Source organism: Salminus brasiliensis, chromosome 3 (assembly GCF_030463535.1).
Source record: "Salminus brasiliensis chromosome 3, fSalBra1.hap2, whole genome shotgun sequence".
Lineage (NCBI taxonomy): Eukaryota > Metazoa > Chordata > Actinopteri > Characiformes > Bryconidae > Salminus > Salminus brasiliensis.
In genome coordinates this window covers 3248284-3270939 of record NC_132880.1, presented here as the reverse complement: position 1 = coordinate 3270939, position 22656 = coordinate 3248284, and the positions used below count along the sequence as shown (strand labels likewise).

The following is a 22656-nucleotide window of genomic DNA, read 5'->3' as shown; positions in this document are numbered from 1 at the left end:
GGGTTCGATACCCACATCTGCTATGCGGCCACTATTGGTATGAAAAGTTATGAATATCAGCTGAAAATAAGCTGGTAATGAATCATATTCATTCAGTGGTTAGAGTGCTATGTTGTCATTTAGAGGGTTGTGGGTTCCATACCCAGGTCCACCAAGCTACCACTGTTGGTATGGATGCGTATGGATATCAGACAGACATCAGCAGAAAATGCTGGGATGGATATGAGAGGAAAAAATAATAATCTGATCCGTTCAGTGGCTAGAGTGCTTGGTTATTAATCACAGGGTTATAGGTTCGATACCCACATCCACTAATCTGCCACCACTGGTATGAATAGGTATGGGTGTCAAGTTGATATCAGCAGAATGCTAAATTTAATATGGGAGGTAAAAAATAATTCATCGGATCTGGCCAGGGGTTAGAGTGCTGGGTTATTGTTCACAGGGTTGTGGGTTCGCTATCCAGATCCACTAAAGCTGCCACTGTTGGTAAGTATGTACATCATGTCGAGATATCTGTGGGAAATCCTGGACTGGATATGAGAGTTAGAGTCACAATGCTGTGTTATTATTACCAGGGTTGTGGGTTCACTACCCAGGTCTGCTAAGCTGCCACTGTTGGGTCCTTGAGCAGGGCCCTTAACCCTTGACTGAGTGTACTGAGTGTATTGTCTCATCATTTCTGGCTGCATGTGAGAGTTACTCACTGGATGCTGACAGCACCAGGATGTTGTCATTTGGCTTTCTAATACACACCAGTTGTTACTGTAAATGATAAGACCGGACAGCAGCTGCTGATACATCGAGGTAAATACAGCAGATTGTAACAGAATCACGTGTCAAGCTGAGTTCAGAAGTGTTATCAGGAAAGCTTTAATTAGTAACATCTAGAGTCAGATCAAATGACCCAACCACTATAGATAACCACCCAGCCAAGTTACTGTACAGACACACACCTACATCAATATCATTGTCATGAAATAAACAACCCAGTGTTTATCAGTGATTTGTATCTCCTCCTCCAACCCTCAAGACTCAAGTCTTCAAAATCAATAGACCACCCAAGTGGAGGGATCCTGCAACGGTGCTACCACAACTGACCAAATATTATTTGGGTGGTAGGAGCACCCTCAGCACAGTAGAGTAACGCTGGTATAGTAGTGTGTGTGTGTGTATGTGTGTGTGGTGCTGGCACGTATATATATCAGGTACCAATGCCAATGCTAAGGTTGGGAGTGGATACATGACCAGAAACTGACCAGTAATTAAGGTCTAGATAAACAGATAAATAAATGATCTACTAACAAAACAACAGACCAAGAGCTAATCCATCACTAGATCAGCAGATCAATAGATGATCTGTCAACAGATCAGCAGATCAATAGATTATGTATCTCCTCCTCCAGCCCTCATGACTACCTTACATATTTTTTTACCTTTAAAGAATGCTTTAGACACTTTCAATTATGATAGCATTGGATTGTACCAACTGCATCGCAACAGCTAAGATTACCATCTGAATATTATATAGGCGATATAACTTTGGGGTTGGGAAAAATGACGGTCCTTATAAGACTGGCCCACCTGGACAATTCCAGATCTTCCACAATGCCCAGTCTAGTGTACGCTGCTTTGTTGGATATCTAACGAGCCGGGCTAGAACTCAAACACTTGCTTTGTTTACTGTCATAAACTGAGACCAATGGCTATGCAATGTGGGTCACATGACTGGTTAGATTGCTGTGTTTGTTGTGTACAGGGTTGTGGGTTCGATACCCACATCTGCTATGCGGCCACTATTGGTATGAAAAGGTATGAGTATCAGCTGAAAACAAGCTGGTAATGAATCATATTCATTCAGTGGTTAGAGTGCTATGTTATTATTTAGAGGGTTGTGGGTTCCATACCCAGGTCCACCAAGCTGCCACTGTTGGTATGGATGCATATGGATATCAGACAGACATCAGCAGAAAATGCTGGGATGGATATGAGAGGAAAAAATAATAATCTGATCCGTTCAGTGGCTAGAGTGCTTGGTTATTAATCACAGGGTTATGGGTTCGATACCCACATCCACTAATCTGCCACCAATGGTATGAATGGGTATAGGTATCAAGTTGATATCAGAAGAATGGTAAATTTAATATGGGAGGTAAAAAATAATTCATAGGATCTGGCCAGTGGTTAGAGTGCTGGGTTATTGTTCACAGGGTTGTGGGTTCGATACCCACATCCACTAATCTGCCACCATTAGTATGAATGGGTATAGGTATCAAGTTGATATCAGCAGAATGCTAAATTTAAAATGGGAGGTTCAATGCTGCAGTTCTACAGAAAAATCAGTATTAAAAAGGTTTTGGGCCCTTTGCTTTTTCTGATTATCTATGTTATTCATCGTTACGATAGAAATATCTTGCATGTCTTGTTGTCAAATCCCAATTTATCTACAATGTATAATATGTTACCATCATATCAAAATCAAAACACATCTCGGAAGCACTATGCTGCTACCAAGACAGATAAGATTACAGGAAACGTGCCAATGATTTTGCTTCAGCGGCGATGTGGTGGATACCAAGAGCACAATACCAGGTGGTGGGGTGGGAGGAACAGTGTGGTTCAGTGATTCAAAAGATATTTGACCCATAGGGGCCTCGTCCTTTTCAGCCTTGTGACCTTTGCTGAGCCACTCACACACATCAAGCACTGTTGACATGACAAACATTCAGGCTGGTCTGAAAGCGTAAACGAATGAAATTAGTCTAAAATACTATTTCAGAAGAAAGCACGTCAGCCGAGCTATCAAGCAAGGGTGTGTTGGGCGAGTGGGAGATGGGTGTGGTGGGAAGAGGCGGTGAGGTCATGAAGAGCTTTTAAGCCACGCTAAATGAAGCAGTGTGCATGAGCATGACAGCGCAGTGATTAACCTTTGTCATCTCATAAAGACGAGCTGATCACATATCAGCGGGTTACTTGCATACAGCGAACACCTGTCCTCCAAAGCACTGGCCTGTTCAGACAGGTAGAAAACAGGGCAGCAGACAGGCTGATCTGAAGGCAGCTCTGAAAATCCCATTCTTACATTCTCCCTCAGTGAAATACACACCAACAGGGGGGCTCGGGGGGACTATACAGCTTTGCCAGGTACAAAACAACACCAACACAGCATCCTGGAGTGATATGTCCTCGTTCCAGGTGCTCTAACTGTATCAGCAAAGAGAGACTCTCTGGACAGACGTAAAGAATCTTACCTTTAGTACAGATCACAGCTGAATACATTGAGAAAATGACACACTGCAACTGAGGTAGCATGCTCAGCATGCTGGTACATGCCATTTACAAGCTGTCCTGTTCAACCAGAGCTGCAGAATATGTACAATATATGAGATTGGACATATTAGAATATCAGAATCAGCATTTATGAATTGCCTTGCAACTTTATTTAAATATTTAAATATCTGGGACATCTCTTATTGGTTAAGATGTCATATTATAGCTTTCTTGTCTTACATTCTTACTTTTTTTTTTTTTACATTTAAGGCATTTAGCAGAGGCTATTTACTCAAAAATGACCTCAGCTAGTTTGAATAGGCTAAAAATTCAAAGATACCTCTAGGTTTAGACTCTATTAATGACAAGTCAATAAGGAGACCACTCTGCCATTCGCCCAAGTGCTCTCAGAAGAGGAGGGTCTTCAGTCTGCGTTTGAAGACAGCGAGCGTTGGACTCCCAGGGGAAGCTCGTCCCACCACTTTGGTGCCAGGACAGAATAAAGCCTGCACGCTTGTCTTCCGTAGTTTTTTGAGGGGATGGCGGGTCGAGCTGAGCCGTACTTGAAGCTCGAAGGGCTCTTCTAATAATCGAATAATATACAGGCATATGGCACGTGTGAAGCCGAAAGCCGAAACTCATACAAGCCGGTAATAATAATAGTGTGTCTACGACATCAGGGAGCTTGTTCTTCCATTACTAGTTCTGCTGGATCTGCTGTCATCTACGTGGGGTGTCTGGGGAATGTCACCCGCAGCAGAGGAATACACAGTGAAATGTCAGGCATATTTTAATAGAGGAACATGGCAAGAGACGAGCCATTAAAACTTGCAGTGCCTGTTAAACAATGCATTTGTCTTGACGTGTAATGACACCTGTTTGATTTAAGGCTGGAGATGTGTTCCCGGTCGTGGCTGAGACTAGCTAAGAGTTCTCCTCAACCAGTTTTTCAACAGTGTGCCCGTGTTTGTATGCACCTTCGGGTCACGTTACCAGACTTAGCTCTTAATCGACGCAAAATAGCCTAAAGGCATTACAGAGTACCTGGGGTGAGTCCTGTACGTCTGTAATCATGGTGCATTTTTCTCACAGCTGGCCTCCTATTCAGGCGGTGTACAGCTAGTGATTAGATGGGGATCGCTCTGAAAAGGTACAGGTTGCAACAATGTTGTTTGTGCAGTTTTACTGTAGGTGGGTTCTTACAGCATCTCACCAAACAAAAGGTCTTTAAGGACTTGCTTGCTGGTCTGTAGGCCTGGATTGAGAGGAGAGAGAGTCACAGATTTAATGAGTTATAGTTATATCTGGTTCTTCAGGGTAAGTGGTGTCGACTCGTTGAGTGATTATATAGTATGAGGTTTCTCAGATGCTGCAGTCTTGAGGACCTCCCTGGCAGGTACCACTGCAGGATGTAGCCAATGCATTTGCAACACCAGACTAAAATGGTTGAGCAATGCCACTGATGAACAACTTGTTTGTAAAGGCCACATCTCAATTACAACATGGTTCTTTATGGTTCTATGGCGTTGCTGTAGTAATTCATGAAAGTTTCAAGGTCAAAAGTGTAGTTGGGCATTCAGGCATTCAGTCCACAGGATGTGAAACATGATCAGTTCAGAGGAAGCACGTTCAGTGCTAAAATGACCGGAAGTGACAAGATCAAACCCCTACAGAACGTACAGTAGCACTGCACCAGTGTGAAGGATCAAATAACGGACGGGACAAAAGTATTGGGACACCAGCTCATTCATTGTTTCTTCCGGAATCAAGAGGATTACAAAAATAGCCTGCTTGTGTTGGAGTAACTGTCTCCACTGTTCAGGGAAGAAGGCTTTGTTACTAGATTCAGCAACAAGAATGTTAATGAGGTCAGGATGATAGATGATCACCACCCCACCTCATCATCCCCAACTCCCTAACTTATCTCAAAAGTATTGGATGGAGTCATTCCAGCTCTTTCACTGCTCCACAGCTCAATGCTGGGGGAGGGCTTTATACCCCTCTAGCCCACACCTGGCATTAGGCAGCAGCATGGTGATAATATGGTCATGTTTATCTGCTCCAGAGAGTCCTATTCTATTGGCAATACTTTTCTACAGGGACTCAACAAGCTGTGTGTGTGCATCTGCACCATGTAGTGTATTTTGAAATAGTCATTAAAACATATTTAAAAAGAAACAAATAAGCACTCAAATAAAAAAATAACCACTACGGATATTAATTAGTGTATTAGCTTTAAGGTGTTCACCAACAAAGCTGCAGTAAGTATGGTTGGGTGTACCAAGCAGTCATGTAACAAGCCTCTTAGCATCTCAGTTGCAGCTCTGAGGTTCAGCCAGCTAAGCTTTGGATAATGAAAACAAAATCACCCTTACTCAGACTTTGAGAATACATCCAAAGGGTGCATTTTTCAGTATTAAGGCATTAGCAGAAGTGCTCTGCTCAGAACCTGAACCAAAGTCATTTAGAAAAAAGCTTTGATTTACAAAGAATACAATTATTTAATTTTAAAAGGGGGCACACAGAAAATTGTGAAAGCCACACACTGTGAAATACGACAACCCAGTCAACCCAGTGTATTTTGGGCTGCCCAGGTCAGAAAATAGGGCATTCAACGCATCGTTCAGATTTGGATCAGCTTTCAACATCACAAGCCGCTTCATTAGAATCCACCTGAATAGCTCCACCCACTACCTTTGCAGGGTTTTCCAAAAAAGGTCAAAATTGTCAGGTTGTGAGGTGAGGTTTTTTTTTGGGCTACAATAAAAATGAAGAGATGTGAACTCAAGGTGAAGTAAATGTTAGCTAGCTAGCTACTTGCTTAGACTGGGCGAAGGGTGCTCTTGGTGCTGGATCCATGAGGTATTTCGACTGACTAATTAAAAAAAGGGGTACACCATGTCATCTTTAAAAAGCCTACATTTCAAAGTACCCTCCACAATACATATAAACCAAGTGTTTATTGTTCCACATGATAATAAGCAGGTATTTGAGAACATATGCATCTCATCACCACCAGAAATCGTGTTTTCCAGCTGTGAAGATGAACTGAATCACTAATTTAAGGTAAACACATGCTGACAATCTTAATTCTTAGTGGTAAGATCTTCGACCCCCTGGATGTCAACATAGGCATTCAGAAACTACATCCTGAGTTAATTCCTAAGGTCAAGAGGTCATTGGAAACAGAAATGCAGAACAGGCAAGGAAGTCTTTCAGCCTTCCTGACAGCCTGCCTATTACACACATCAGTTAGACGCTCCTGAGGGCCATCTGTGAGCACTTTCACAACACATCCTCAGCTGCTCTTGTTGCACATGTTCACGTTTCCAAGGAAGACTCAAGCACAGGGAGTTCTCTTACTGTTTTTGCTCAGTGTGAGAACCAGCTCAATTAAAAGACTTGGACCAGAATGAGAAAGTAGGCTGGTGGATAACAATAGGTGACATGGGGCAAAAGCTCCAGTCAGCACTGTGGCTGTCCACAGAGTAGTCCACAGGGTTTTGGGCTAATATGTGTGTCCTTATTGGCTGTAATGCAAGATAAGATGGAAACCATTCAGAAAGTGTGTGCCCAGGTAGGGCCGACCCACTCCTGCCCTGCACACCTATGTTACTAATCCTCTTTTATCACAATGCTGATGACATCTTTCCACGTTACACAGCGTGACCGACCACTATTGACCTTCTGCTATTGACCACTAGGACTGAAGAAAGGCATGACTGAAGAGCAGATAAATAATAAACAGTTCAAACTTTTGATTCACAATCTCTAACAAGGTGCTCAACGTCCAGGCAGGATCACAATAAGACAACTGGAAGTGTTTATGAGTCTCTCCTCCAGCTCTGATAAAAGATGCATTAGCTTAGTCTTCTACGTCAGAGCACAAGGCCTAAAAATGCTAACATTGCTAATAGCAAATGCAGGTCAGAACTAGATTATCTTCAACTGGTTTCTAAAAGCTTTTATTAATTTTTGCAGCCTTAGTAAAGAGATATCAGTACACAAATATCACAATATGGTATATCTTGTGGGTTTTGGGGCACAAAGCAAAATTAAAAGAGACTATTTATTTTGCAAGTTCAACTTATGCATGTTTAACAATTATGTAAATTATCTTTAAGCCTCATACGCATTTTAAAATGAGCAATATGGGCATGTTTTTATGTAATTATTTATTAACAGCTGACTAAATGTAGTGCTGCACTTCCTTAGCATCCCATAAAGCAACAACAACTCACTGTTAGCCATGTTAGTCTTTTTCCTTTGAAGCAATCCTATAAGAAGGGAGCTTTTCTACATTTCTGCATCCTAAGGGAATGACACTTATGTAAATTATCATTAAGCCCTATATACAATTTTAAAATGAGCAATATTTACGTTAATGTATGCAATATGTATACTTTCTATGTAATTATTCATCAACAACTAAGAAAATCTAGTGCTGGACTGTTGGATAATTGGCATTCCATAATAGAACAGTAGCTCACTGTTAGCCATGTGAACTTTTTGTTTCTGAAGTACTTCATTAAGCATTAGAAGCTCTTTCTGCAACCTGTGGCTCAAGTCTAAAGGGAGTGGTTGTCCAAATGTCACAAAACTTGCCAGCAACTTTCCACCATTAAGAAGCTGGAGGCTTTTGGCATAGACGTTACTGACACAGCCAGATGTTTTGGACAGAAGGTCAATAAATAAAGAAGAAGTTGAGATGTAGTCATTCAGAGTGGATTTGGGACGAAATACTTTATCGTAGAGACTTCATTGTAGACTTGTAAATTTCTTTGCATTTTTAGAGAATGGATAGAGGTCGCAATGTCAACAACACAAATACAGCCATAGTATTTACTATCCAAACCCACCTATGACCCTACAGATGTCTTCTGAGGTCTATATGTATATAAGTTGATGATGGTAAAAGTGCTAAATCTAAGCAAATATGTTCTCTGGAGACTATTTGCTGCACAAGCTCAGACATAAACGCACATATCTATTTCCGTCCCTCGCTCCCAGTGCCGCCTCATCCCCAGGGACAGGCGGTCACCACTCATGTCTATAACTAGTGGAACTATAACTAGTGGAACTCTCCATTCCACCAGCAGCCTGTGACCCTCACCGAGGGGCTGGTGTTCAGGCCTGTCATGCGCTCAGGCTTTAAACAATGGCTGCAGACATGACAACGGCATGCCAGAACCGTTTGGCATGCTAACCCCTCCACCCCTCATCCCCAGCGCAGACGAAAAGTGGACACGGACACCATGGCTCGCACTTAATGAATGTGTTAAAAAAGGATGAGCAGAAATCATCTTCACAGGAATGTGTTCTCGGAAGTCTACGTTTCACGATTCTAGTCCTGAAACAAATCTAGGGAGAAACAGCCACTAGGGGGCCTGCGGAAAAAAGTCAACTTAAAATAACAATAAAAAGAAAAATTTGACAAAAATGTCTGCCTAATAGTTCTAATAAGTGATGACAGAATAGAAATATAAACATTCTAAGTGCAGTACAGCTAATAACATAAATCACATATTGAGAGTGGCCATTTTTCTCACTATGTGATGTAATGTTATTAGCTGTACCCCAGTTAGTTAGTATGAGTATGAGTTAGTTAGAGTGTTTATATTTCTACTTTGCTATCACGTATTAGAATTATTAGAAACTTAATTGTATTAGTACAATTATAGTACACGTATTAGAAACTTTTGTCTAATTCTTATTTTTATTGTAATTTTAAGGTGACTTTTTTCCGCAGGCCCCCTAGTGGCCATTCCACCAAGAGGTAAAATGTTGAAATATTTGTTAGCGGTTTGAATATGCATGTTCATTCATGCTGCACACCGTAAAATACATCAACAGATCTGTGATTTGTTGTTAATGCTGTATGAAAAATGCACAAGACTTTGTTTCTTGTTGGATGCGCTATGTTTTTTTTCTTCCAGAGTGCACTTTGGATCGATAAGTTCTTCACATCAAGCAAATGCATCAAAATCAGTGAGGCTTCTTGTTATTAATGGAAATAACAAGCTGGAATGGTGGCCACTTGCTAATCTGCAGAAGGATACTTTCTGATATTTTCGGAAAAGGTGATGCTAATTTTGATATGCAATATAAGGGACTAGAGCAGGCTGAAAGGACTTAATGAGATCAGCTCTTGCTGAAGTTGGCTCTGTTTTATTTGTTGCATGCTTATTAAAAGGGGTTTTGACTCGTAACCATAGTGAAACCATTTTTGGTGCTACATAGGACCACTTTTAAGGCCTTAAACATAACCATCTACATCCCTTTTTCAAGGAATGGGAAGAACCCTTTAACCAGGCACAGAAGCATTTAAGCACCCAAATGGTTCCTGGGTGTCACTGTTTATTACAGAACCCTTGAAGAAGCCTTTTTTAAAGAGTGCAGGAAAGGCCTTGGTGTCAGGCATGGCAACAGCAGGGTTGAGCATCAAGGGCCAAAGCTTTCTTTATCTTTGATCTCCACTACACGTCAGTGGCCGTGTGTCCACCACTGAGCAGAGCCTTTCGGTCAATCCCATTAAATCCGCTAAGCTCCGGGCTGCCTTTGCCTCGCTTTCGTAGAAGGGAATCTGGCCTGGGGAGGGGCCACGAGGCACAATCACCATGGAAGCTCTTTATTGCTGGCCAACAATTTACCGAGCTAATTAACCACAGCATTGTGGGTAAAATAAACATCCTTCTCTTTTGAGGAGATTAGCTCAACGGGGAGTCCATGGAGAGCAAATGCCACACTCTGAAATGAGCAAAGGACCAGCCAAAAGCGCCACTCAGGAATGTGTCTGCCTATTAATAATCCCATGTAGGCTAAACAGTTTTAGGTAAATGGGTACATGTTGAGGATAACTGAAAGCTACAAGGCCTCCTGTTCCCATTCATTCACTCTCATGGATCACTCAAGGCACTTATGTCTCGGAATGGCTTTTCATACAGTTTGTTCATATGGTTTATTATGAAACGAGCTCAGAAATTGTACAGAAAATGTGTTTAAATGTCTAATCCAGACTTCTATGTGTTCATAAGTGGAAGAGAAGTTATTGGCATCCACTGATATATTAATATGTTAATGTGGTGCAAATACTGAAAGAGAGGAAAGAAAAGAAAGACCAACTCTATGTTTTTCTCCAGTTTTGACATCAAAATAACCTGGAAAAAATGGTAATCCCTTAACACTGCAAGGCTTATAACACTAACACTAAGGTGTACTACTGCTGGTGGAAACTGGTGGGGGCTATTCTTTGATAATCAGCCCGCCGGCAGCCCATAGGCTGCTTAAAGGGTTAATATAGAATGCACATTGGATGGAAATGGAAACCAGCTTTGTAACTGGTGAAGTGTAATCACACAGTACTGTCAGGTTAAGATTAAGAAGAATGGATAGATAAAAAAAGAAAAAAATTAAATTGAAGATCCCTAACAACCGTGCTGTCAAATAAACAACATTTAAAGCTTTCATCTTTAAGACAGAGAAGACGTTGAACACTGCAGGCCTAATCAAGAAGTATTTACTGAGGAAAGGAAACAGACAGACTAAGATAAAGAACTTCTGATCAAGCTGATGCTGCCCCCATAACAATGGTCTGAACGCCACAGAGTCCAGGCCTCAACATCGTTGAATGTGTTTCAATGGGATGATTTCAATGGTAAAAATAAGAAAATGCTGTGATGCTTCTAAGACTAAACTCTGGAGGTGTGCAAAGATCCCCTTTCCCCAAAGAATTTATTATATAATTATCTATTTACAGTCATGTCAGAATATGATGACCACCTACCTAATAGTGGGAGTAACCACCCTTGGCTCGGATGACAATAGTGATGATGGAAGGTGTTCATTACAGAGGTTAGCTGGTCCACAGAGGCATGTTGACTGCTCTGCACCATCTGTTTGCCCATTGGGAGGCAGTCAATGTGCAAGAAGGGTAATCTCAGCATCTCAGAAGCCACTAACTAGGTGGTCATAATGTTCTGATATAATTAAAGAACATTATAAAAGCTGCAAAAGACATTCAGTCTCCAGTGTCTTAGAGAAACAACCCTGACCCTGACAGATTGTCACACTTCACACTTTTACCCACTGTGACCTCAAACACCAGCCTATTTTAGCTGTTTACTGCGACCCAGAAGAGCCTCTGGGAGGTTTGGAGGAGGCTCATGTTGCACAGGTTGGAGAAGCCGGGGATGTAGCTATAACTGAGCACGCTCCACAGGAGCTGTCAGCGCAGGCTGGGCTCCAGGACAGAATGGAGAAATACCAACACATGATACCGATGGCAACACTGCATCACAGAGCAGCTAATATGAAGCACATGGTCAGAGATGCTAAATCATAGCACCTTCTGGCTCACGGCGGATCAGCGGAATACAACCCTACCCGGCTCCCCTAGACCTGAGAGCAGAGCCTTAATAAGTGCTCTGGGCAATAATCTAGAAAACAGACGCCTAGGCCCCGTCCCAGGTCTAGCTCTGAGCCCTAAAGGTGCTCCTTGAAGTCCATGCTTTTGTGACGTTGTCAAAGGCTGCACAGAAGGACTAGTTTTTGTCACCAGGGTTCCCCTTCCATGGACGTCTCATGTTCATGTCATGGCTTGGTGTCCTGTTTCAATACTTTTGCAACAGGGTCATGCAAACTCCACCCTTAGCCCGAACTCCAAATATCTACAGCCTATCACTGCCTTTGCCAATGGCAGAAAGGCCTTCAAACCCCAGGCTCTGATGCTTGGCGCTGCCCGTCGTCAATGAAAACAGAGATTAGCGGGGATCAGGCCAGAGAATTGGAGCTGTAAGCTTGTACGTTCGCCTGACCCATGGCTCAAACTAAAGGTCAAGCCTATGAGGATTATCCGGGGGATATTGTGCCATGATCAAAAAAACGGGGTATTTTCTGCTTTTTCTTCCACATACAGATCAGAAGCCAGTAAATCTCAGTTATCCCAGGAAGACAGCATATCACAGACATGGTGGATACCATCTAATCCACCCTCCAGACTAACTACAGACCATGCCATCTTCTATTCATGTATTGATTCATACAGTCACTGAGCACTTCATTAGGAACACTATACCAACACTGGCTTGAGGCTCCCTTCGCTCCCTTCGATCAGATTTAGCTCATCGGCTATTTGTCATGAGCTGAGTCAGGCGTGGAGTCAGATACACAACAGGCATATGGACCCACCTCCTTATCTTGGCTTAGCATATTACCAATAAATTAACAGCGGCCTATCTAACACCTGACTTCCTTTTCACAGTCAGTGCACCAGCAATGACTGTACTGATGTAACGGTCCCATCTGATAAGATTCCAGTCTATTATTCCTGCCATATGTGAGGAAAAACTCACTCACTTCATTTAATCCAATTTTATTTTGTGTATTCTGGACTAAATATCATAAATATCATATATTTATTACATTTATCAGCATCAACAGGAGCATACTGGTATACCACTGGTGGCCTTCTGTAGGATAATTATGCCGTCAATGTCCGAATGGAGTCTTAATGAGCATATCTAAAGCCAAACCTGACAGATCCCATACACACACTGACCCTGTTTACTCCTAGGATCAAGATTATATCTGGATGTGGCCGAACCTCACAAAACCGCAAGTGTGAACACACCCAAGACTCATTTAGACCAGATCAGGAGGTGGTCTGATCTGAGTCGCATTTGAGCCCTGTCATAGCACGGTCTCAACCAAGACCCCTCCCATTCCAACCCGAACACCAGCAATAATTGCAGTGCAACGAGCTAATTTGCATATTCCGTCCCACACAGCAATCTGATTTCAGTAAGACTAATGTCTGTTGCATGTGGTTGCAAGCTCGTATTCAGGATACAATCCAGATACTTGCAACGCCAAGTGTCGAGGTGTACACCACGTCCAGAAGGAGGTCAAGACACTGTAAACGGGGTCATTGAGGACAGTTGGCCTTGGACAACAGTTGTGTTGGAGCAGAAGTAATCAGCTGCCATAGTGACTCAAGCCTAGGGAAAACACAACGCTATAGAGTATGGAGGTCTAGCCATGCTTCTGAAGGTGGCCTAGAGGAGTTCAATGGATCGATGTCCAGCTGTAATCCGACACACTGATGCAGGTAAAACAGCTGTGTTGTACAGATCAGTGTCCATGCTCAGTTGAGAGAGGACTGGCACAGAGAAATATCCAGCCTGACCACTGATGAAGGGTGAGATGGTGGAGCAGGATTAGCTGATCTACCAGCATGACCAACCTGAACAAGTGAGTCAACCAATATGACCAAGCTTGATGACCAGTATGACCAGCATCAAGACATGAGTCACCCAGTATGACCAAGCTGGTCGACCAGGGGTTCGACCAGCATGACTAGCACGACCAAGTTTCTGCTGACCAGCATGAACATACTGGTCCACCCGTATGACCAGCTTGGCCAGCTTGGTCGATACTGGTGGATCTCAAAAACCAGCTTAGACCATCTTTTTGGACCAGCTTTTTTCTGCAGGACAGACTACAGGTCAGGCCGTGAGTCATGAGTGTACAACCACGTCAGTATCTATATGAGGGTCCAGTGAAGCCCCCCACCGAAAAAAGTAGTGACATCACTGCAGGGGATTATAGCAAAGAGGTCAGTGTTGCTGCTGACCTCGTCCATACTGGTTGGCCTCTTACCTGCAGCTCGCACCAGGCCACCTCCACGGTGGTCTCCGTGTCCAGCCCCTTGTAGACAGTCTTGAACGAGCCGCGTCCGATCTCCACGTTAAACTTGAGGAAGCGGCCGTCCGGTGAAGTGGCCACGGCCTTTGTCTCCACCTCTTCCTCCCTCTCGCGCTCCCGCTCTGTCTCCAACGCCTCCTCCTTCTTCCTGCTGCTGCTCCTCCTGCCCTCCTCGGAGTCCGTGCTGCCGTCCTCAGGCGCCCTTGTGCTTGCCTTGGGAGACTCGGCGCCAGGGCTGGACGAGTTCTGACTCGACTTTGAGTTTGCGTTCAAATTGGAATTGGAATTCGAATTGGAATTCGAATTGGAATTCGAATTGGAATTCGAATTAGACGTGGAGCTGGAATTCGAATTCGAATGCAAGTTCGAACTGGAACTGGAGCTCGCGAGCGGCTCGTGCTCCTTCTTACTTTCCTCGCTGAAGATGTTGTCGGCGGACCACGAGAGCGTCTTGCTGAGCTGGCCGGCCGCAGGGCTCTCTCCGGCGGCTTTGCCCCGCCGGTAGCCGGTGCCTCTCCGCGAACTCGCCGAGTGCCTCCGCCGCCTAGGAGGGAGGCGAGCAGGGAAGAAAGAGTTTAAGGAGTCCGCCGCCGCGTCCCGGGCCGGGGGGAACGGGGGGAAGCCGAGCCCGGCGAGGTCCACCTGCGCCTGGGACATGATGCTGGGAAGCTTTGCACCTCAGACTGAGCTTTACCACACAAGCTCGAGCTAGTCCATAATCACAGCCTGGCTGAAGGTGAAGTCAGCTTGGGAGCAATGCGAACTCCTGCGGAATGAGGGAGTAAAAGTCATAAAACATCAGTAGGAAACATTTAGCTACTTTAAGCTACCATTTAGGTCATGAATCTAAAGGGGCCATTTACATCCAGATACATTACAGGCTGGGGAAACAGCAGAGACGACACATAAATGATCATTTCTGAGGAAAAAGTAACTATGAAGAGTGCTAAAATTAAATATGGAAGATCTTACAGCAGATTTGGCTTATAAACAATGTACATATACGTGGTTTAACCATATTAATGATCATTTCTGAGGAAAAAGTAACTATGAAGAGTGCTAAAATTAAATATAGAAGACTATCCAGCATTTTCGGCATATAAACAATGTACATACACTTAGTTTAACCATAAAAATGATCATTTCTGAGGAAAATGTAGCTCTCAAGAGTGCTAAAATTAAATATTGAAGATCTTACAGCAGATTTGGCTTATAAACAATGTACATGTACTTAGTTTAACCATATAAATGATCATTTCTGAGGAAAAAGTAACTATGAAGAGTGCTAAAATTAAATATAGAAGACTATCCAGCATTTTTGGCTTATAAACAATGTACATATACTAAGTTTAACCATATAAATGATCATTTCTGAGGAAAATGTAACTATGAAAAGTGCTCAAATTAAATATAGAAGACTATCCAGCATGTTTGGCATCTAAACAATGTACATATACTAAGTGTAACCATATAAATGATCATTTCTGAAGAAAATGTAGCTCTCAAGAGTGCTAAAATTAAATATTGAAGATCTTACAGCTTTTTGGGCATATAAACAATGTACATGAACGTAGTTTAACCATATAAATGATCATTTCTGAGGAAAAAATCATGATCATAAAGAAGACTAAAGTTAAAATAGAAACAATAACCAACAAACGGGGCAATAAACAGCGTATAAAAGCTTGTTTTTGAGGAGAAAAGTAATCCTAAAGTGACGAATAAGGCTAATATGCAAAACATTAACGTGCAAATGTGTTTATAAACAGTTTATAGACTCGGTTCATTTATATAAGCGACCTAAATCTATCAGGTGTCGATTTAAACGATGGCCAGCAATTCAGCAATTCAGGTGGCTGCCCTCAGTAATCTACTATGGATAGGTTTACTATAAAGTACAATATAATGTTCAAAGCTTTATGCAATGTTTATAAAGCCCTATTCCTGAGGGAAGTATCTCAGGAGCAGCATATGCCACAGCTACAATACGAGTAAAGGAAAACATCAGAAGTATTTGAGCACTTTCCATAGATTTGCCTTAATAAACCATCGCTAAAGGCGCACAGGCTTCCTCGTAACGCGTATCTGCATGAACTACACGTCGAGCTACACGTCAGAAGCGCCACCAGCTGTTTCTGAGGGACTCCGGAGAGGTAAAGCACCTCTAAAGAGGACTGTAGCTTGATACCTCCACCAGCAAAGCGACCTCTCCTGCTACTGTCCTGCTTTCAGAGTCGAAACGTCTGAACGAAGCGCGCGCTCACCATTAACGAATCCCAGTGACTCCAGTTTCCAGGTTAATGGTCGTTGTCCAGCGAGCACCTCGCCTACATGATCGCCTCTCCAGTGGACTCCTCTGGTTAAGCCGTGCTCTCTCTCTCTCTCTCTCTCTCTCTCTCTCTCTCTCTCTCTCTCTTAGCTGTGGATTGTCTGACACTGACAGCGCGCGTGCGTGTGTATGTGTGTGTGTGTGTGTGTGAGCGAGAGAGAGAGCGTGTGTGTATATGTGTGTGTTGCGTGTGTACACCTCCCCCTTCCGAGTGAGGCACCTCTCCAATGGTGTGAGCTGCTGTGGGATGGACAACAAGCTGCAGGACACTCAGCTAGCCAAGGCAAGACTAGTAAAAACATCAAAGGTCGAGCGAGCATCACATTGAACACACACACACACTCTCTCTCTCTCTCTCTCTGAAGTTGTTTACCTCTTCCTTACTCTACACAATTTACAGTGGAATCCATTCACTAACGTACTGCACTGACTGGGCAAAAGTATTGGGACACCTGCTCATTTAAAAATTTAATTAAAATGAAATTCTCCTAAATTTTAGGAAGGAAGGCCAGGATGATCCCCTAACTCATCCCAAAAGTACTGAATGAAGCACCATCCATCATTCCAGAGAACACAGCTCGTCCGCAGCTCCACAGTCAGTTCAACGCTGGGGGGCTTTATACGCCTCTAGCCCACGCCTGGCATTATTAGGCAGCATGGAGCCAATAGCTGCCATCTGCTCATCAGAGAGTCCTATTCTATTGGCAGTACTTCTCTGCAGTGACTAGACAAGCTGTATTTGTTTGCATGTGCACATCTACACATGTGTCAGCAATGTGTGCAGGGGGGTGTCCATAAACATTAGGAAAATTGCATGGGGAAATCAATGGTGGAAGGAGACATGAAGGGTGCATGAAGGGTGCAAGGCAAAATAGTCCCCAAATAAAGCTTATTCTCTGTAGATCTGCCCAAATGTAACCATCATTAGCGTTACATATAAAACCCAGAATGTGGGAGTACAGGTGTAAGACAGGTAGAGTAAATAAAGGGCTCTCAGTAACTCTCCAGCTCCCTGCTGGAAAATAAAGACCCTCCTTTACCAATAGAGAGATGACGTTACCCACGCCTGACTAATATAGCTCAACAACCGACACTGTGTGTGTTCTACACAAGCAGGCCACTCGAGTTCAGTCTGTACATCATGTAGCTGTAAGCTCTGGCCTGTAGCCAGACTGTGTTCACCAGCACACAAACGTCAGCTGAGGACGCCGCTAAGCTGGGCAACCTGCGGATCACTGAGTAGGTCAAAGCAGTTGATTGAGATTGGGATGGAGAGCCATAGAGAGCCATGCGGTTACTGCAATGACACAAAGAGCTCTGTATGGTGATTGGAAATCTTGAGATAAGAAGGGGGTTACATAAAGCCCCTCAAGCTGTAAGGAATGGTCCTACATAGACCTCTGATGACACAGAGAACCATCTGGATGCTTCTTAATGTAGTCACTGTCAGGCAGAAACCTCGTATCTACAAAATGGTAACTTTTACTGGAGAAGAAAAAAAAAGGTCCAGGTCATTTCGGAGCATTTCTATTGGTCCGTTTGTTGTGAAATCTTACACAATATAAAAAAGACAGATAATCACATCAGAAAAAAATCAACAACCAATAAAAATGCATATACTAGGTTTTTGCATGACAGAAAGTATTGGATGGAGCTCCACCATGCATCATTCCACAGTTCCTCCACAGCTCAATGCTGTGGCTCTACAGCCCTCTAGCCCACGCCTGGCATTAGGCAGCATGGAGCCAATAGCTTCATAGGGTTCTCTGCTCAATAGAGTCCTATTCTATTGGCAGTACTTCTTCTCTACAGGGACTAGACAAGTAGCTGTGTGTGTGTGCATTGGCTCATCTGTGTCAGCGATGAGTGCTACTGTAAGTAGCTGAGCTCTTTCATTAGATTGGACATAGTTATGTCCACATGTACATCATCAGAAGGGGATTTTAGTCTTCAGGCTAGAACACCTCGCTCTAGATAGTAATAGACTAAGCCCAATGATCTCGGGTAGGCTCTGGACCCTCTGCGCCTCAGAGCCAATGAGGCAATGCACTGGTTCCTGACTGACAAGATCAAGGACACTGTTAGAAGTATAAGATCCTTGAGGAACCTTTGGAGGTTTGAACCTGTGGAGGAACCACTCAAGCTGCTTTAAGGAACCTTCAAGAACCCGTTATCTTCTAAAAACCTTTTCCTGAAGGTTCCTCCACAGCCTTAAACTGAAGAACCTCCAACAGTTCCTCACAGATCTTATACCTTTAACAGTCACATGGCACTTGTAAGTACAGGGTTGGACATTAACTCTGCTCATTGTTTTGGCAACATGAATCCAGTCCGGTTAATAAGTTAATAACTTTTGACTCTTAATGACGGTCCTGTAGCCTTTATTATCTAGACATCTGTGAGAGATTGATTCTGCTCAGTAAGGTTCATAAGCCGGAGAGCACTGTGTTTATCCCCATATCTTATAATGATAATGAAAGCTCTACCAGGAGACTCTAATGTAGCCTCGCCTTTCTTTAGCCAATCACCAGCCTCCTTCCTTCCCACCTCCATCAATTTGGTCCCAACCTCTGCCCAGGTGTTGGCTCTGCCCCCTGCCCCTGCCTCTGATGACGGGGTCTACGTCAAAGATTTTACCTAACGTTCCCATCTCATTATTTATCAGGCATCATCATACGCTTTACTGTGTGTTACAGTGTTACTACTACTACTGTATCTTACCGTAACTTAATTACATTACTTTAATTACTGGTTTGATCTCAGATTTCATGAACCTGAACCTGGAAACCATTTGATTTCCAGAGTAAACACAGTTCTGTTGTGAAGGGCCCTATAGGCCCATCTGTTCACTCAGAGGCCAGCTTTGCAACACCGCCCGGCAGTTATTTCCAGTCACACAAGACGAGGCTCGAAAATACTGAACACTGCCGATCTAACCGAAATCCTGAATAGTTTGTTGTAGCGTTCGGCTCTGAAATCCACAAAAACCCTGATTTTTCTTCTTGTTCTGGCTACTGCGCTAGCGCAGGTCTCCACGTCGAGGTGGGCTCAGTGTAACCCAGCAAGCTGATTAGCTCTTTTGTTGGAGGGCGGGACTTTATACATAAACCAACGGCATGTTGAGCGTTATGAGAACTCCCGTATATATTTCAACCAGTGGCCGCACCCCTCAGTTATATTGTCTCTGCTGGAGCTCCACTTTGCTGCTAAGCTAGCTAGTTAGCTAGGTTTTCTGTGAGGGCTGTCCAGAGCCGTCTTCTGAAGGTGCTAAAACTACAGCTTTGCTGGTGCGGATCAGGCTCTGAGAAGAGAACGGCAATCAGTGATGGAAGACGGCGAGGAGACGGGATGGAGGTGGATGCGAGAAGCTGGAAGAAGTCGTGGAAAGAGCACATGAGCAGCTGGGCTGAGCTTCACTACTGTGGATGGGTTGAAGGGTCGAATGGTGTTAGATGATTGGTGTTAAATTAGGATAATGACCTGAACTGATGCTCTTTGGTGGTCAAGGTGGTTGAAAACACACCCTATGGCCAGTTTTCATTTGGGCTTGACACCAGCTGGTTGATCAGTTTGGTCAAGCTGGTCATACTGGTGGCACAGCACTGACATGCTGGTCAACCTTCTTAACAGCCATGCTGATGGACCTGTTGATGATGCCTGGTTCCATTGACCACCACTGTAATGTGTGGTATGAAACCTGAGTAGGAAGGCAGGTGTCTCGACAGTGAACCCCACTCTGAGTTCACACCTCACCCACTGAATTCTGCCGAAATTTGGAAAATTCGCTGGACTTCCCCTTTAAAATCTGTCCTGCGTGTTGCAGTTGCAGTGCGTGCAGCGCGCGAGACTCTGAACGTCCCCTTACAAGAGCTGAAAAGCGTGCGTGTGTGTGTGTGTGCGCTGCGTGCACCGTGCGCGCGCATGTGTGTGTGTGTACCGTTTATCAGTGAGTCAACACATTGATCGGCCGCGAGCTGCTGGGCCTCTCTGCTTCTGCACGTGCAGATGCGACGCCCCTTACCGCTTCTGCAGAATCGCCTTTATTTCCACTGCCGTGCAGCTCGCGCAAACAGTGGGTCACACGGAGGCCACGAGGGAAAGGGGCTTCCAGGGGAAAAGGGGGCATCTGCTAGCTAGCCTTACCGGGTTATCTCCCTGCCCAGGCCCAGAGACTAGCATGCCCTGCAGAAGACCTATAAGCATGGCTAATGTTAGGTGCCCTCTTGTGCTGATCTGGGATCAGCTCAGCTGTCTGTCTGTGGTCAGAGATAGAGCCCGCGAGCTGTACTTTTCTTTGAGGCTAATTCTGGAAACGTGTGATTAGCCAGGTTCCTACAAAACGGCATCTAAGCAGACGTTTGTCACACTAGCATTACAGCCCCTGGGGAGCCTTTTGGAGCTGGCAGGGGATAAACAGGTCTTGGTTTAGCATGAGAGGATTTTTTAAAATCTGGACTTTTGGGTGTTTTTTGTGTTGTTTTTGCAATTTCAGGCACTTTTAGGTCCCAGGTGTGGATTTTTTTTGAATATATGCTTTCAGTAAAAGCATACAAATGCTGACTAGACGACCTAAAATAATCAAATAAAAAAATAAAAGCCAAACAAGTCTACTTTTTTGGAAGCAGTGGTAGTCAGTAGCCTATGTGCAGCAATTTACACCCACCTAGCACTTTATCAGGCACACAGGTATTAGCAAAATGATTCCAATACGGGTTTGGGCCTCCGCACGCTCTCGAAACCCCCTCAGTTCTGCATGGCATGGAGTTTTTGAGTTTCTGGTCCATGTTGGCATGATTGCATCTCCAAATCTTTCACATCCCAACCGTGATCTGTTGGTTCAGATCTGATGACTGGGAAGGTCAGATCACAGAGGAACTCAATATCATGTTCATGAAACCAATTTGAGGTGATATGCTGGGTGACGTGGTGCATCGTCATGCTGGAAGTAGCCAAAGTGTGAAAAGTAGTGAAAATGTCCCTTCCGGGACATGTCCTTTAGCTCAACAGTGTCACAGTAAAGACATCTTTGGTAATAATGTGTAAAAAAAAAAAAAAAAAAAAAAAAAAAACATGACTAAATGTCCTTACTGTGACATGTCCTTAGGGTGTGGACATTTTTGGCTGAAATGTCTGAAAAGTAGGGAAAATGTCCTTACTGCAATGTCCTTTAGCTTAACAGTGTCACAGTAAAGACATCTTTGATAATAATGTGTAGAAAAGACTAAATATCCTTACTGTGACATTTCCTTAGGGTATGTTCAATTAGTCAAGATAAGTTTGGTCATAATGTCAAAAAAAAGACTAAATGTTCTTACTGGGACATGTCCTTTAGCACTAGGACATCACAGTAACAACATCTTTGGTATTAATGTATAATAAGACTTAATGTCCTTACTGGGACATTGTCGTGCTAAAGGACATGTCCCAGTGAAGACATTTTTGGTCAAATTGTCAGAAAAGTAGTACAAATGTCCCAACTGCAACATGTCCTTTAGCTCATCAGTGCCACAGTAAAGACATATTTGGTAATAATGTATAAAAAAGACTATATGTTCTTACCAGGACATGTCCTTTAGCTCATCAGTGCCACAGTAAAGACATCTTTGGTAATAATGTATAAAAAAGAATATATGTTCTTACTGGGACATGTCGTTTAGCACTAGGACATCACAGTAACAACATCTTTGGTAATCATGTGTAATAAGACTTAATGTCCTTACTGGGACATAGTCGTGCTAAAGGACATGTCCCAGTAAAGACATTTCTTTGGTCAAAACGTCAGAAAAATAGTCAAAATGTCTCACATACATACAGCAATGGCGCAGTAAGGATAAGCTATGGTAAAGTCATTCTCACTGTTTATCTCAGCCTGTGGACAGACAAAACTGCCCCTAGTTGCAGAAACAGCCGACAACACAGGTGTTTTGACCAGAGGTCAGAGAGCGTGAACTGGAGAGGGGATTTTTCAGTCAGTTGTGGGTTAAAGCCAGGGAGACCTGCTGCAGCACCTTCTAAACACATTCCAGGGCAAAGATAAAGACAAGGGCAGGGAAGCTGTAAACGCTGTAAACAGACTTTTATGACTGTGTCTAAACACAGCGGTAATGAGGACATGCCAGGGAGGACATGGAGACGTCTTGGAAATGAAGGTTCTTGCAGTGCTTCGCCAGCCTCTCCCGTGCGAGTTATGCAACAGAACCAAGGCTGCAGAACTGATTTCTAGGAAAGCCTGGTGTGACGATAGAGTGATTAAATAGAAACATGCAGCACTGAAGGGCTGGGGGATTTGATAAGCTTCCCAGAGAGGTACGTATGTGTGTGTGTGTGTGTGTGTGTGTGTGTTCTTATGGGCGCAT

The 22656-nt window shown here is 43.6% G+C and overlaps 1 protein-coding gene across 1 annotated transcript in view; it reads right to left on the bottom strand.

Moving 5' to 3' along the window:
* wnk4b (WNK lysine deficient protein kinase 4b) overlaps positions 1-16409 on the bottom strand; it is an 80542-nt gene extending 64133 nt beyond the window's left edge. The window contains exons 1-2 of the mRNA XM_072675188.1: positions 16236-16409; positions 13927-14737 (exon numbers count right to left, since the gene is read on the bottom strand). Of these exons, the coding sequence (XP_072531289.1) occupies positions 13927-14628 (702 nt within the window). The 5' untranslated portion in view covers positions 14629-14737; positions 16236-16409. The remainder of the gene's footprint in view (positions 1-13926; positions 14738-16235) is intronic.
* Positions 16410-22656: the final 6247 nt, after the last annotated feature.